We start from the raw sequence: 17,476 nt of genomic DNA on the forward strand, positions 1-17,476 counted from the left end.
TAAGTCTAATTGTAAGACTAATTATAAGTCTAATTACAAGACTAATTATTATTCTAATTATATGTAAACAAATACAAAGATGACAAGAAATAGATTCAATCAAGCTAAACATAAATCAAAATCAACATCAACAAGCAACTTAACACTAAGTAAGGCTCGTGGGTTATTCCTAGAATATAATGATGATATTGATATGAAGGATACCGATAAAATTACAAATGTTCATCCTCCTAGAGATGAAAAAGATGTTGTTAATAAAGAGTATTGTGACAATAACTTATTATCCTCTTCTAATAAATTAGACATTTTAAGTAGAAACATAACTGAACTAAGAAAGGGTGACTTTGATAAAGTTACAACTAAAACATTACAACTAAATGAAACACAAGTTAATGAAGAACTAATTAATGAATTTATTGAATCAACAAATGAAGTCAGAAATACTGTTAAGTTTTGTAATAAAGTTGCTACAGAGACTATCTCTAAATACAATCAATTAAAGCATGAATTTGATAATAATAAGGTTAATCAGAATATAACTAACATACACTTAGATGAAATGTTTACTAACGGTCTGAGAGAAATGAAAGAATACAATAAATCTCTTAGAGGTGTTATAGTACAATATATAATTGCTATACTTTTACAAAGTAAGTTACTTGATAATAAAGAGAAAGACAGACTTGAGATGCATTATAGTTTTAATCAAGAAGATATAATGAAAGAAATAGAAAGAATTTTTACTAATGAAAATAAGCAAAGCAATGACCAACCCAACAGCACCGAGTGAGAGATTACTATATCCAGATTTGTCATCAGTATCAGAAAGATTGATAAACGAAAAGATTCAAGCTAATAATAAATTTAACAACAATATTAACATTATAAAAGATATTAGAAATTATTATGAAACTGAAACTAATAACTATAATAAGAAGTTAAGTAGATATAAGAATTATATTAACATAGCTGAGATAACAAAAATAGTATTATCATCAATAGCAACAACTGCAACAACAACATCAGTTTCATTAACAGGTATAGGATTAGCTTATTCTATACCAACAGCTTTTGCTACAGCAACTGTTTGTGGTTCATTATCAAAAACAATTAATAGTAAAATTAGAAATAAAAATATAAAGTATTCACAAATGTATATTTTAAGTAAACTGTTTAGTGATAAGTTTAATAAACTATATACTAAATCATTGAATGATAATAAAATAGATAATGATGAGTATAATGAATTTGTTAAGTTATATGAGAATTATAAAAAGAATAAGAAAAACAAGCTGAGTATTTTTTTTAGATTAAAGATATTAGTGCTTAGTAATAACAATGTTTTTAGTAATAATAAAATTAGTATTAATATTTATCGATAAATATATAATCATAATCTTAGTTATAATCATAATCATAAAAATAATATACTCATAATAAAATCATAATCATAATCATAATCATAAACTTAATATAATCATAATTATAATCAAATAATCATCTTTTCTTTGTACCTAAGTATAACCCTCTTCCTTTTTGTACTACTTTTATACCTTCACCAGTAGTTGCAAATTTAATTAAATCAGGTGTGGCTGAAAAAGCAGCTCTAGGGTTTCTAGATGCAGCTGCACTTCCTATTTTACTTGCTATTTTTAATGCTCTTACTGGATTATTAGCTACTTTCTTTCCAAAGTTAACTGTAGCCCTACCAACACTTTTAAAGAAATCTTTAAGTCCTTCTGCTTCTATTGTTGCATCAGATACTGTCAATGATTTATTCCTTCTACATAAAACAAAACTACCTTTTAACATCTTAGTTCCTTTTGAAGTAATAGCTCCTCTTATATTAACAGTACCACTATAATGTCTACCTCCAACACAATATGAATTAGTTTTGAACTTATTTAAAAGTCTCATATCTATATATAAAAAATAATGGAAGTTAAAAAGTATAATCCCTTTGTTGTTTTTAAGCCTAAGCCTAAGGGTTCCACCCGCGAGCGAAGCTCGAAGGCTGAGCCTAAGCCCAAGGTTAAGCTTGAAGCTAGAGGCTTGGCTCTAGAGAATATAAAGAAATTAGACATTATTTATGCTAAACGTTTTGTTAATACTAATAAGAAATAGTTAGGTATTAACAAGAGTAACAATTAGAGCTGACTAGCTATAAATTTAAGTATAAGTATATGGTTATGTATAAGTATAAGTATATAATTATAACAATAACTATATTATACTATAATTATAAATTATCGCTAGAGTTATATCTAAAAATATAATTATCGCTAGAGTTATATCTAAAATTATAATTATTGCTAGAGTTTTATCTATGACTTAAATTATGTCTATGACTTAAATTATATCTATGACTTAAATTATATCTATGATATTATATCAACCATCTTATTACCATCACTATTAACACTATTACCTTTCTAGTTAATACTCATGCATGACATATAACATCTACAACTACAGCACTAAATTTAAAATTAAGTTGTATTGGTTGTGGACCTATATGATCCCTTTGATATCTAGTATCGAATACATATATTCTATGAATACTTTTGAATGTTCTATGATTTATATATGGTTTTATATTATGTGGTAGCCCATTATAATCTTTATTAAAGCTAACAATCTCTTTAAACGCCTCATTATAATTATTGGTTCCATAATTAATATTCATTCTCTCCTCGGGATAAAACTCACTACCAATCTTACAATAACATTCAGTAACATTCATTACATCAAATGTACTTGCATCATGAGTTTGTTCATTAACATTATTATTTTCAAAACCAACAATTATATATTGTGGTCTTTCCATACCACTTTCCATTCCAAAATCAAACAATTAGCATCATTATTAGCATTATTATTACACCACCAGCTTCATCTGATAAAACAAACTCTATCTCTAGATATGAATCATGTATATTTAAGTGATTCTCTTCTCTATTGAGTATGATATTAATATTGCTATTAACCGTTTTCATTGTTGCTAGATTATTAGGTTTATATTTTATAATCTTACTTTTATGTATATGATAATTATAACCATAAGTTGTATCCAAATTAAAATCCATTTTTATTAGATAAAAAATGACAGACAACTTGATTTTATATGAACTACAAAATTTACACGAAGTTTTAACTAAAACTAAAGAAGAGTATACACTTAACTTTAGAATGATAAAACCAACAGAAAAGTTTAACTTTAGTGAACCTATATTTAATACCACAAAATTAGGTTTAATTAGATTATCTGTTTATAATTCGGTGTTTAATGTGAATAGGAGAAATAATCAATTCTTATATGCTAGTACTGTTTTAGAAGATGATGAAGCTTTACCTCGGGCTCTTAGCTCTGACCCTAAACTTAACCCTATCTCTACCTCAAGCCCAAACATTACATCTATACTTAATCATAATTATAAAGGAATCCCGTTGCTATATTCAACTATTACACCGGGAGCATATGAGTTAACTGACATAGCAGAATTGATAAAAGAAGAAACTGATGGTAATGTTATAATAGAACCTGATAAGAATACGATGAAATGTTTAATTGAAATAAAACAAGGAGCACTCAGCTTTGATATAAAAAACTCACTAGCCTCATTACTGGATTTAGAAAAATAATTTATAAAAAAGGTAGATATAAATCTCAGAAAATTATTGATATCATGGGTTTTAGTACTATTAACATTCATTGTAATGTGATATCTGGAGCTAAAGATAATGGTAAAGATACAGACATACTATATACTTTTAATCTAACTGAACCACCAGGTTACTTGATAAATATTATACCAACTAATATCTTGTATCAAAATGTAACTAAAGATAGAATAGAAAATATAGAATTTCATATTAAAGATGAGCATGGAAGACCTATAGACTTTCATGGTGATGTATTAGGTTTTACTTTACATTTGATTTAGACTTATACTTATACTTACACTTAGACTTATCTGTGAAGCAGGTTCCCTGATACTTATACTTATACTTATCTGCGAAGTAGGTTCCCGATACTCATACTTATACTTATCTGCGAAGCGGGTTCCCTGATACTTAAACTTAAACTAAACTACAAAACTCTCCGATCCCAATTAATTCTTAGTTTACCATTAATATTTTTATTTTTAGCTATATCAATGACAATATAATTATAAGGCTCTTTCTATACTTTATTACGTATATTAGCAAAATCATTATAACTAAGTTCAACATTATTAAAGAAATCTTGATATATAGATATGAGGACTTTACCTCTCTGTTCAAATAAAATAAATAGATTACAGTTCTCTCTAACACTCTGCCTATCCAGAGAGAACAGGTTTTGATTAAGATATATCATATTACAGTTATTATGTCTACCTCTACAAAAGTATTCATTAATAACTGGTTCTTTGGTTCTAACATCATCAAATATCATTAGTTTCTTTAAGTCTTTGGGTAGTTTATCAGGAGATGGTAAATCTTTTATACCTTTAACAAATTCAACATCTGTTTTTGGGTTTATTCTTTCTATACCATGGTACTGATCACCAGTTGGTCCAATGATGTATAGCTTATCAAAGTATATACTAGCTAGAATTAGTTTTTTTTTCAATAAGAATGTTTTACCACATTCACTAGGACCAGATATTATACACTTAAAGTTATCTGGGAATGCGGCTTCAGTAATTATATCATCATCATTTAACCATGAATATAGATCATCATTTATGTTTACAGATATCGGTGAAACCGCTTCACGGATATTATCAGTAGGACTAATGCTAATGCTATTACTATTGCTATTCCTATTAGATTTACTCCTTTGATATTTTTCATCAAATAGATATATAAAATTATCATTATCATTATCATTATCATTATCATTATCATTATCATTATCATTATCATTATCATTATCATTATCATTATCATTATCATTATCATTATCATTATCAATGACATTATCCTTATCATTAACATTATCATTATCATTAATATTATCATTATCATTATTAGCAAAACTACTTCGTAGATCATTAACATTATCATTAACATTATCCTTATCTTTATCACCACATCTACTACAACTTAAACAAAAACACTCATTATATATTCCTGGATATTTACATTGATTAACTAGAATATTCAAAGCACTTTTAATTCTAAATCCTCTATCAATAAGATAGATCATATATAAACAATAAGCCCCACAATAAGATTCATCATATTGTTGTATTCTCTCATTAGAGCCTCCCTCGATCAACATATTCTTCTAAAAATAAAGGTGGAGTTTCTACACCAAAACTATCAAAGTAATATGTTGGACCACCTTCTCTTCTTATAACTAAAACCCAATGTGTACCTTCAGTTGGATGTAGATTTACAATAATGTTGAAGTTAGGATCCCTGATACTATCTGGAGTTTGATCTCTTATTACCATCTCAATTGGTATTAGACTTATATCTTTACCTATATCTTTTATTCTGATATCACTCATAGCATTATTATCAATATTAAATTTATTATCGAATTCCTCAAAACTTAGGATGAGCATTTTTATATAATAAATTTAATAAATCTAAGTCTAATCATAAGTCTAAGTCTAAATCTAAATCAAATCTATATTTATTATATAAAAATGGAAACAGGTAGTGCAGTTTTTATTTTTATTATTATTATTATTGGAATTTGTTATATAATATATGATTCAAGACCAAGTAAATATACAAAACTAGAAGAAAGCTTTGGTGGATTTATGAATAGGAGTCTAGTTAGATTTGAATTTGAAAAGTCACCACTACATACTATTGTTTATGGTGGAACTGGAACGGGTAAAACATATTTTATTAGACAATACTTAAAGTTATACTTAGACCATGATCATGTTCAAGATCAAGTTCAAGATCAAGTTCAACATCAAGTTCAAGATCAAGATCAAGATCAAGTTCAACATCAAGTTCAAGATCAAGATCAAGTTCAAGATCAAGTCCATAGTTATAGTTTGTAAAGATGACAGAGACTGGATAGATCCTGAGTCTAATAAGTTTTATACTGGGTTTAATAAATGTGATATAAATATGATCACAAAAAATATTATGCATAAATTTCAAAATTGTGTAATAGTACTTGATGATATGGGTGATAGGTTAAATAAGGATATAGGTTATTATTTTTACTGAAGGTAGAGATTATAATATTCAAATGATTGTAATGTGTCATAAACCAGCTCAAATAATTAATACAGCAAGAATGAGTTGTGATACTATTTATTTAACAACTTATATTGGACCTGACCTATTTAAAAACTTAAATGAGATATATAAATGTGAACATGACTTCAATAAAATAATTAGTGAATTAAGTAGTAACTATTATAATTGTACAGATGGAATGTCAGATGAACTTCGTTATGGTATAATTAAATATAATAAAAAGGAAAATATTTTTATTCTTATTAGCAGTAATAGAACAATGATATATGATTCAAGAGTTGGTTTCCTTGATTTAAAAGCTCTTAGTTTAAAAAATGATTTAGAAAGAGAAGATATAAATAAACTTATAGCATATATGAAACCACTAATGATTAATGCAACAGATAGAAATGTTATTAATCATGATAATTATCGGTTTTTTTAATAAACTTCTTACTTTAAATAATATTAAAATTCAGAATGATGTTTTAACAAAAGAGATGATTAAGGGAAAGTGTATGAAAATTTTATCAAATATTGGTGGAATTATAGGCACAGGTTTATTTATATTTAATTGTTTTTATCCTGATTCAATATCAGGAAATGCTGGAACTGTAGCAATGGGAGCAAGCACAATGTTGAGTAGAGTAAATACATTAGTTAATGTTGGATTTGGAGAAGAGTTGGAAGGTGAAACACGAAGCAGTTATACTAATCAGGGAAGCAGTTTGGTAAACCACGAACAAAGTTCGTATACTGATCAGTGTAACTGTGACTTCGTCAATGAAGAGATGGGAATTTTGAATAGAAAGGGAGGAAAGTTTTTAAACAAACTATATATAAATAATGAATAAATTAGAGAAGAGATTATAAATTTTGTTAAAGATAAAAAAGAATTAGACCTTGTTTTGATCATAGATAAGAGATGTAAAACTAATACACTCAATACTTTAGGAAATTAATATTTAGCAGAGTGTATCACATCTAAAGATAATACTAAAGATTTAATTGAAATCATGGCTAAATATTATCCACAAAGTTTGTACACCGATTCTACAGCATAGCTAATATTATCTGCGAAGCAGTTTGGTAAACCACGAACAAAGTTCGTTCACTGATAATTTTGTTCGTTCACTGATCTATTAAAAATGCTTTTACAATGTTTAGAGTGTAACTATAAATGTTGAGACATTGCTGTTTTAAAATATCATTATGAATCATTTCATAAAGATAAAACTGATAAATGTATGTGTGGTAATATAATTTTAAGTGGTATTTGTGCTAATGATTTTTCCCCATGGGGTTGTTCTTTAGAAAATGAATCGAGTTATTGTTCTAGTTCTAGTTCTAACCCTAGTTCTAATTCTAATTCTAATTTTGGTTCTAACCCTAGTTCTAGTTCTAACCCTAATTCTAACTCTAGTTCTAACCCTAGTTCTAGTTCTAGTTCTAGTTCTGGTTCTGGTTCTAATCCCAGTTCTAGCTCTAGTTCTGGTTCTGGTTCTATCTATGGCTATAACTCTAACTCAGATCCTAACCCCAACCCTAACCCTAACCTTATCCCCAACCCTAACCCTAACCTTATCCCTAACCCTAAACTTAACCCCAGCTCAGAAGTATTAACTAGATGTTGTAATAAGTGTAATTATATAAAACCACTAAATAATTTTGATGAGGGTAAGTATACATGTTGAAGTTGTACTTCAGCTAAAGTTAATTGTCCATATTGTACTTCTGTTGTGAGATATGATGGGATACGGGCTCATGTAAAGAAACAACATCCAGATATAGAATTGACTAGCGGATTTAGTAGAAATATAACTGATCGGTGTAACCGCTTCGCGGATAAAACAATTAATCCTAGTTGGCAAAGTCCTAGAGCTGTAATTCCTTTAGTTATTAACCAAACAGAGGATCTGCGAAGGAAAATTGTTCATGTAAATACTATAATTTTATATCATTTCTTATTAATAATGGAATAAATATAGAAAAAATAAAGAAAATATAAATTTATTGAAAAGTATAAATAATTTGAAATAAAAAGTATAAAAAAATAAAAAATATCAAAAAAGAGGGATTCACTTTTTAAGAGCGAAAAAGAGCAATCTTTTCTACTGGGGATCACTCCGAATAAGAGTGAATCACTCTTAAAGAGTGAAATGTAAATTTTGCTTTGATTTTTTGATTTTTTGTTTTTATTTTTGATTTTAATTGATTTTTTTATTGAATTTAGAGCTAATATATAGTAGTGGATAAAACAAGGGATTCAGCCACCAGTAAAATTTGTCCCTTTCTCCTAACGCTAATCGCGCATGTCGAATCGGGCCAAATTTTACTGTTTGTTGAATCCCTTGTTTTATCCACTACTCATGCAAACAGCTGATATCACAAATGTTGCGAGAACGTGTGTTTTTGCTCTATCTGCAGCTGAAAACCAAAGTTACGGCAAAACTTCTGTGTGCCATCTGAAATGGTTTGGATAGTAATGAAAAAAGATCCTTATTTGCAGACAATCAGATATTCCAGCCTACTGGCGAACCGGTAGCTTTTAACAGACAATATAATTTTGTCAATTAGGGCAAACCGCGTCTGTACTAAAATGACAATGGCAGACGATGTTAGATCATTTGCATGTTGTGTGAACAAAGCTGCTGTTTACACAAGATGCAAATAAATGTTACTTGATTATCGTTCCAAACCCTAACTGAGGGAAACATCAATAACTGTTGCTACCCAACGAAACGTACTTATTTTCCAAGAATTCTGCTCAATCGATGAGCGGGTAGTCGGACACTGTCTGTTTTGATCAAAGATTTCTTTCCACCAAACAAGAAGGGGTAAAGACGCTTAGATTTTCATCTCACTGAATGAGAAGGGTGATCACCAATTTTCACATCCCACACCTCTGATCAGATCATCTCCAGACCATGGTCCAGACTTTAGTACGCTCGAACTTCCGTCCAGACCCTGTAATTTCGGTCTGGGAACACGTGTGTGCACCCGACTGGGTCTGATCATAAATCAATTTGGGTCTGGACCTCAACCTGGGTAACTCAAGGCTTCAAAAATGAAAGAGAATGAAATGCGTCGAAAAAATTATCTTAGATCAGTTTCATGATGAAATTCAGATTATAACATAAATTTATATAGCTGCTATTTTTATGTATTTTGTCTTAGGCTGTAATGATTGTATGCTTAGATTTCGAGAATTACACTTACCCCTTAACTTGCTGTCGAGACATCAAAGAATTCATAGATGCAAACAAAATTCTTGATCACACTTTCACAGTCGAAGATCTTCAGATATCTGATCACAAGGAACTGTATGATCACTGTTACGAGCACGTGAACGAAAAAGGAACGCTAAATTTGTTAAAGTATGTCTTCGATTTACTTCTCATCGGAATTGTGACTTTGTCGCTGATTGAGATTGCTCTTTTAGCTCTGGGTGTGGTTGTGGCCTGTAATATTCTGAAAAAACGCAGGGTATGGACTTGAAGAATTAGGAAATATTATTTTGTAATGTACTGTAAATAGAACTTTTAAGTAAATTGCAACCATGGACAGTAAATTAAAATTGAAGTTTTTTCAGCTGTTTTATTTATATGCAAAATGCTGTCTGCGCCATTTAAATTGGTGAAAACGAGTGTAAAATATGGCGAAAAAGTTTTTTCCGGCCTGAAAACAAAAATACTTAAAGATTGAAGGAGCACTATTTCTGCTTTGTTCCTGTCCTTCAAAATGGGAAAGATCTTACTGAATTTCCCTTCAAGAAAGTTTGAAATATAAAAAGATAGATAGCAAGTTTTGAGATAGCAAGTGCAATAGTTCTTAGTGCGCAGTATTTCGAACTTCAATTGGCTTTTAGGGTCCAACAGACTGATTTGGCGTCAAAGTTTTTGAAAGAAAAATGCTAATTCTGATCAATTTGATTACAAGTGTTTCTTGTGTCGCTTTGGAGTATTTGGTGTTTCTATCACGCTTGTTAGATTTTCTGTTACAATTGTTGACGGCATCACACTATTTTTTTAGAATTATACCAATGCATATCATTGGTGCGTTTTCAATTCACTTAGCGGAGCAATCCAGTCACTAGAATGTTGGCAAAAAGCATTTATTCAAAGTCTTGCAACCACTATACCTAGGCCTTCACTAAACCACCAGACCAACAATCCACAAGATCTTGAAAAACATGCTAAATCTTGAAAAGTTTTCCTGAAAACTCAATCTCATCATTTGGCTCGATATCATCAAAAATAAAATTTCCCCTATAGTAACAACAACAATAACAATCCAGTTACCAACAAAGATGTCATCAACTATCTCGATACAGAAGACGTATTGCAGCTACTTTGTACGTAAAAAGAGAAAAAGAGAAGGAATACCCGGCACCGACTGTTAAGCTAAATTTTCTCGCGTAATTCTCCCCTCCAACACCAAAAAACCTCACGGCACTCATAATTCAGCTAAAACCAGAAAAAAACCAAACATTACGTCACCAATTCTAAAAATTCAGCAGTGTCAGCAATTACGAAAAAGAGTAACGAAATTTTGACACTACTTAGGGCGCTGAAGAAATATGTTTGAAGTGTGGATAACAGTGACAATAAAATCGCGGACAATCTTTAAAAAATTTCACCACTCATCTCCGACACAAATGGAGTTTTTATGCCATCATTGTCCGCAATTGGTGCCCAGGGGTATTTTCATCAATATCCACCATTTTGAGCGTTCTTTTTCTTTTTCAATTTTATGCTTCGGTCTAAATTTGGTTTGCGAACATTGATTTCTGATAAATTACAAAAATCAATGAAGGAAATGTGTCAGATTTGTCCACATGTTTTCATGAAAACAATCAACTTTGATCAAATTGAAAAAATTGCGGACAAAAATGACAAAGTTGACAATTTTATGAACTGCTATTAACACATCGCTATTTTACTTTGTTTTAGCTCAGCTGACAGCCAATTGAACTCAGTGGCGATCATTTTGTTGGCGTCAAACACTGATGGAAGTATCAAAAACTAGACCTTATCATAATTAGCGTCAGATTTCTTTAAGACAAATTCCTCAGTGCTGTTTCACTTTTGGTTTAATGATTTTTTTAATGAAAACCCTCAGTTTCTCGGTAGAGGTGTAATTGGTCTTGTGATTATATTAAAAAATTCCCTATTGCTAATTCACTTTATGGATTAAATTGGTCTTAAGAATATTCTAATAAAAATAGCTCTGTAAATTTTTTCGACCTGCTCTATATTATTCATTTTAATCTTCACTGTTCATTTAATTGACTAATTTCTATCCGCTTTACTTATTTCTATTTATTAAACTCATTAGTTATAACCCATCATTGATTAATTTGATAAAATCTCTCACCTGTAAATATCATGAACATCATGACTATTAAGTTTTTTCTATAAATGGATTTCTCGAATGGCTTTTCTCAGATTCAGCTAACAAAAATTAAAACAAGTGGTTATATTTAATTTCATTTGTTATTGATTTGAAAGAATGTTTTTTGCGAGAGAATCTAAACAAAAAATCTGTTAGTTTTTGTCAGCAGTTTTTCATCATCTTCTCTCTTTTATCTATCTCGACTCTAACTTATGGGGACGATAGTTTCCCTTCTTTGTAACTGAAACAAAACCTCAAGTAATTAAAAGCAATTAAAGTAAATATGATGAATTGGAGAAATAAGATGCCGATAATAGTGACATTTAAAAGGCAGATGAAGGAGACACCGAAAAATAGTTGCGTTAAATTTGCGGATAATAACAAAGCGAATAAATGTGGCTAAAACGCCAAAAACTGCGGAGATTAATGACTTTCAAATCGCTGAAAGAAGTTACCTTAGCTCGGATGTAAGTGACATAAATTTTGGGACAATAGTGACACAAATATGTCAGATTCTCCCGATTGTCATCAAGTTCCGCAATTGCGGATATCAGTGACGATTAGTCTCATATTTGAGCATCTTTGAACTGGTTTTCTTTATTGTCAGTGTTGTCCGCGAAAACCTATAAATCGGCTTCAATACAGTTTTTTATTTTGATATACAAAGCGTCTTTTTTGGATGGTTTTTGTAAACTTAATTTAGATATCAAATAAACGCCCGTAACAATATCTCAGATGAATAGCTTCTCTTACATCTTTTTTACAATCTTCTGTTGTTTTTTGGCAAGTTCAGCTTGTTTCACGAAAGTAGATAGATGCAAATCAAATTTAAATTGTTGGAAATTCTAATAAGCTAAGTGCCTAGACATTGTAACTCTACAGTTTCAAGCTATCGAAATAAGAATTCTTTTGAGGTTGCTTGCATTCGGTGCATTCATGAAGCAGAAAATATCTAACGACTGCCCTTGACTGCCCCTGTGGTCAAAAATTTAATTAAACCATTGCTCTCTGCGGTGCAAATCGGAGTCATACCAAAACACTGCACAACGAAATCAAGCCAAGTTTTCAAAAATAAAAACTCGACGTATGATAGGACGTCAAATATGAACCATTTTGTCGAATTCTACAAGGCAAAATCTGTTACTATAAATCTAGTAGCACTGATGATAGCGCTCGAATTGACATAAAACAAATGTCACGTGGTGGGTCTGGATATAGCGGAATCTTCTACGTGAAAATTTAATCCAATGTCCAAGTTATCTTTAAATTTAGCCAAGGAGGCTAACAATAATCACGAGAAAGTTAAACATCTGAAACAGCAACAAGGCATTCTCGAACACAAAAAAGCAGTGCTAATTCAAGTGACTTTTCCTGCATCGAGAAGCAGAACTGTCCGCAAACCACACGCACTATGAAGCAGCTGGCAACAAAAACCCAAACGTTCTCAAACGCAGAGAAACATTCGAAAAAATATAAAATTTACACTCTGACGCAACGCAATTATCAGTTGTTGAGACGGGTGTGTTGTTATGCGCTAAGAAAAACTCGAGACCTAATTGTTACAGCTCCAATCAAGCTTTTTGATGCGACCCCTGTAATTTAGCATATCTATGTTAAAAATACTCCGCGTTCTTGAGGGAACTTTAAATACGCAGCTTGGATGTTTCATAGTATGGGTCAAGTGTTCGGAATCAAAAGCCTTTTGAGAGCAACTAAAGGAAGTGGCAGTATATCGAGCAGTTTATTAAAGAAAAGATAACTTCTCAGCCTTCAATAAAAAGATGTTTCCGGTCTGTTTCTTTTTATTAGCCGCCGTCAGCCTCTCAACAGCATTTAATTAGGCGTCTCATTTTGAAATTCTTTTTTGCTTTGTTAAGTTTTTTTGTTTCACATAAGTTACGACTTGCACAATTGGCTCCTGACTGCACTGATTGACAAAATAATATTTGCTTGGAAGTAAAAATCCAAAAAATAAGCAAATTAAAGTAGAAATTATTTTTTTTTCGAAAAAAACTTTTAATGATTAATAATTTCTGATGACATTGGATATTCAAATGCGATATAGTCTCAATTTTTATTAGCTTTTTAGGCAATTACTTACCATGAAAAAAATACAAACAATCTGGCTCCCCATTTCAAATTGGACAATGCGTTTAGTCACTTTTTAGCATCAGCTCTCAGGAAATATTTTTACCGAACGAGTTCAAGACAACTATATTTTGATATACAAGGCATCTATTTTGGATGGCATTTGTAAAATTATTTTAGATATCTAATGAAAACCCGCATCAATCTCTCAGATGGATAGCTTCTCTTGCATCTTTTTTACACTCTTATGCTGTTTTTTGTGAGGCAAGCTTGGCATGTTTGACCAACGTAGATAGATGTAAAACAAATATAATTTGTTTGACATTCTAATTAGCTAACTGCCTTGACACTGTAACGCTACGGTTTCTAGCTGTCAAACTCAGAATTCCTTTGGTGTTTGTGCATTCGGTTCTTTCGTGCAGCAAAAAAATCTAACGACTGCCCTTGACTGCCCTTGTGGTGAACAATTTTTTTAAACCCTTGCTCTTCGCGGTGCAAATGGGATTCATACGAAAACATTGCACCACAGAAACAAGACCACGTTTGCAAAGATTAAACTCGACATATGGTGGGACGTCAAATTTGAACAATTCGTCAGAAACTAGAAGACAAAACCTGTTAATATAAATCTACCAGCACTGATGATAGCGCTCGAATTGATATAAAACAAAAGTCACGTGGTCGGTCTGGATATAGCAGAACCTTTTTAGCAGAAAATCAACGCGTAGAACTCTTGGTATGGGCCTCGAGCCACTGACCTCCTGTTTACTTGTCGCCTCTTCTACCATTGCGCCACCGTACCTTGGTTTCCTTAAGAGCCACAATCCTTATAAAGCGTAGATCTTACATATTTTGCGTTGAATTTAGCGTAGATCTTACATATTTCGCGTTGATTTTAGCGTAGACCTTACATATTTTGCATTGAATTTGGCGTAGAACTTGAATATATTTCGTTGAATTTAGCCTAGATCTTACATATTTTTCGTTGAATTTAGCCGAGATCTTAAATAATTTCAACGTATTCAACGCATTTATCATGTGAGAAGTACTGGGAAAAATTTAAACGAGTTCAAGACAACTATATTTTGATATACAAGGCATCTATTTTGGATGGCATTTGTAAAATTATTTTAGATATCTAATGAAAACCCGCATCAATCTCTCAGATGGATAGCTTCTCTTGCATCTTTTTTACACTCTTATGCTGTTTTTTGTGAGGCAAGCTTGGCATGTTTGACCAACGTAGATATATGTAAAACAAATATAATTTGTTTGACATTCTAATTAGCTAACTGCCTTGACACTGTAACGCTACGGTTTCTAGCTGTCAAACTCAGAATTCCTTTGGTGTTTGTGCATTCGGTTCTTTCGTGCAGCAAAAAAATCTAACGACTGCCCTTGACTGCCCTTGTGGTGAACAATTTTTTTAAACCCTTGCTCTTCGCGGTGCAAATGGGATTCATACGAAAACATTGCACCACAGAAACAAGACCACGTTTGCAAAGATTAAACTCGACATATGGTGGGACGTCAAATTTGAACAATTCGTCAGAAACTAGAACACAAAACCTGTTAATATAAATCTACCAGCACTGATGATAGCGCTCGAATTGATATAAAACAAAAGTCACGTGGTCGGTCTGGATATAGCAGAACCTTTTCCTGTGTGAAAACTAAAATCCATTGTCCGAGTTATCTCCAAAATGTGCCAAGGAAGCCAACAATATTCAGGAGAAACTGAAACATCTGAAATAGCAACACCCGGGCCGAGGAAATTGGCCAAAATTATGTAAGATCAGCGGCAACTAGCGTTGACAAGTCGGAAAATTCACCGCAATTTTCTTACATAATTTTGCGTTGAATGCTTTGAATTTAAAGACAAAAATTCAACGCATTCAGCGCAAAATTATGTAAGAAGTGGCGGTGAATTTTCCAACTTGTCAACGCTAGTTGCCGCTGATCTCACATATTTAGCGTTGAATTTAGCGTAGATCTTACATATTTAGCGTTGAATTTAGCGTAGATCTTACATATTTTTGCGTTGAATTTAGCGTTGATCTTACAAAAAATCAACGCGTAGAACTCTTGGTATGGGCCTCGAACCACTGACCTCCTGTTTACTTGTCGCCTCTTCTACCATTGCGCCACCGTACCTTGGTTTCCTTAAGAGCCACAATCCTTATAAAGCGTAGATCTTACATATTTTGCGTTGAATTTAGCGTAGATCTTACATATTTCGCGTTGATTTTAGCGTAGACCTTACATATTTTGCATTGAATTTGGCGTAGAACTTGAATATATTTCGTTGAATTTAGCCTAGATCTTACATATTTTTCGTTGAATTTAGCCGAGATCTTAAATAATTTCAACGTATTCAACGCAGTTATCATGTGAGAAGTACTGGGAAAAATTTAAAAATTTTTCTATTTTTTGAAAAATTTGAATTCCTAAAATGGTCTGAAATGGTTTTTGCACCGTAAGAGAGCAAATGGTTATTTTTTGCTGACTTCATTTTTCTCAATTGTGAAGTATAGGGGCCGAAACAGTAAACAAAATTATTTTTTCGAAAAAAAAAACTATAAAAAAGCACTAAAAAAGTTTTTTTCTGACTTCTTGTTACTCACCTTTGGAGTATAGGGTTCGAAATAGTGAAAAAATTAATTTTTCGAAAAAAAACTTGAAAAAGTTTTGAAATTGTAGAATGGTCTGAAACGGGTTTTGCACTATAAAAGAGCACTAAAAATTGATTTTTCTCACCTGTGCAGTATAGGGTTGAAACAGTTAAGAAATTAACTTTTTGAAAAAAAACTTGAAAAATTTGAAATCGTAAAATGGTCTCAATTTTTTTTGCAATGAACAACCGACTTTTATGATCTCTAGCCATCTAAAAATTAAACCAATCCCCCTGCGCCCTCCCCCCCCTTCCCCCCAACAACACCCCCTACCCCCCACACTCCAACGCTAAATATGTAAGATCTACGCTAAAATTCAACGCTAAATATGTAAGATCTACGCCAAAATTCAACGCAAAATTATGTAAGATTAGCGTTGAATGCGTTGAATTTATGTAAGCTCTACGCTAAATTCAACGCTAAATATGTAATATCTACGCTAAAATTCAACGCTAAATATGTAAGATCTACGCCAAAATTCAACCCAAAATTATGTAAGATTAGCGTTGAATGCGTTGAATTTATGTGAGATCAACGCTAAAATTCAACGCTAAATATGTAAGATCTACGCCAAAATTCAACGCAAAATTATGTAAGATTAGCGTTGAATGCGTTGAATTTATGTAAGCTCTACGCTAAATTCAACGCTGAATATGTAAGATCTACGCTAAAATTCAACGCTAAACATGTAAGATCTACGCCAAAATTCAACGCAAAATTATGTAAGATAAGCGTTGAATGCGTTGAATTTATGTAAGATCTACGCTAAATTCAACGCTAAATATGTAAGATCTACGCCAAAATTCAACGCAAAATTATGTAAGATTAGCGTTGAATGCGTTGAATTTATGTAAGATCTACGCTAAATTCAACGCTAAATATGTAAGATCTACGCTAAAATTCAACGCTAAATATGTAAGATCTACGCCAAAATTCAACGCAAAATTATGTAAGATTAGCGTTGAATGCGTAGAATTTATGGAAGATCTACGCTCAAGCGTAGATCTTACATAAATTCTACGCATTCAACGCCAATCTTACATAATTTTGCGTTTTTTATCGTTTACACCTCGGCCCGGGCAACGCATTCTCGAACACTAAAAAGCAGTGCAAATTCACGTAACTTT

General features: G+C 31.5%; 1 protein-coding gene across 2 annotated transcripts in view; it reads left to right on the forward strand.

The window, feature by feature from the left end:
- The window catches only part of LOC142357801 (uncharacterized), a 36,874-nt gene extending 27,088 nt beyond the window's left edge, over positions 1 to 9,786 (forward strand). Inside the window, exons 3-4 of one of the 2 annotated variants that reach the window (XM_075409323.1) lie at positions 9,395 to 9,572; positions 9,638 to 9,786. In XM_075409323.1, coding sequence (XP_075265438.1) covers positions 9,395 to 9,572; positions 9,638 to 9,662 — 203 coding nt within the window. In that variant the 3' untranslated portion in view covers positions 9,663 to 9,786. Of the gene's footprint in view, positions 1 to 9,394 lie in introns of both variants that reach the window. The other variant, XM_075409322.1, reaches the window with a different exon arrangement.
- Positions 9,787 to 17,476: the final 7,690 nt, after the last annotated feature.

This window comes from Convolutriloba macropyga, unplaced genomic scaffold (genome assembly GCF_964194025.1).
Source record: "Convolutriloba macropyga unplaced genomic scaffold, txConMacr16.3 SCAFFOLD_792, whole genome shotgun sequence".
NCBI classification, from domain to species: domain Eukaryota; kingdom Metazoa; phylum Xenacoelomorpha; order Acoela; family Convolutidae; genus Convolutriloba; species Convolutriloba macropyga.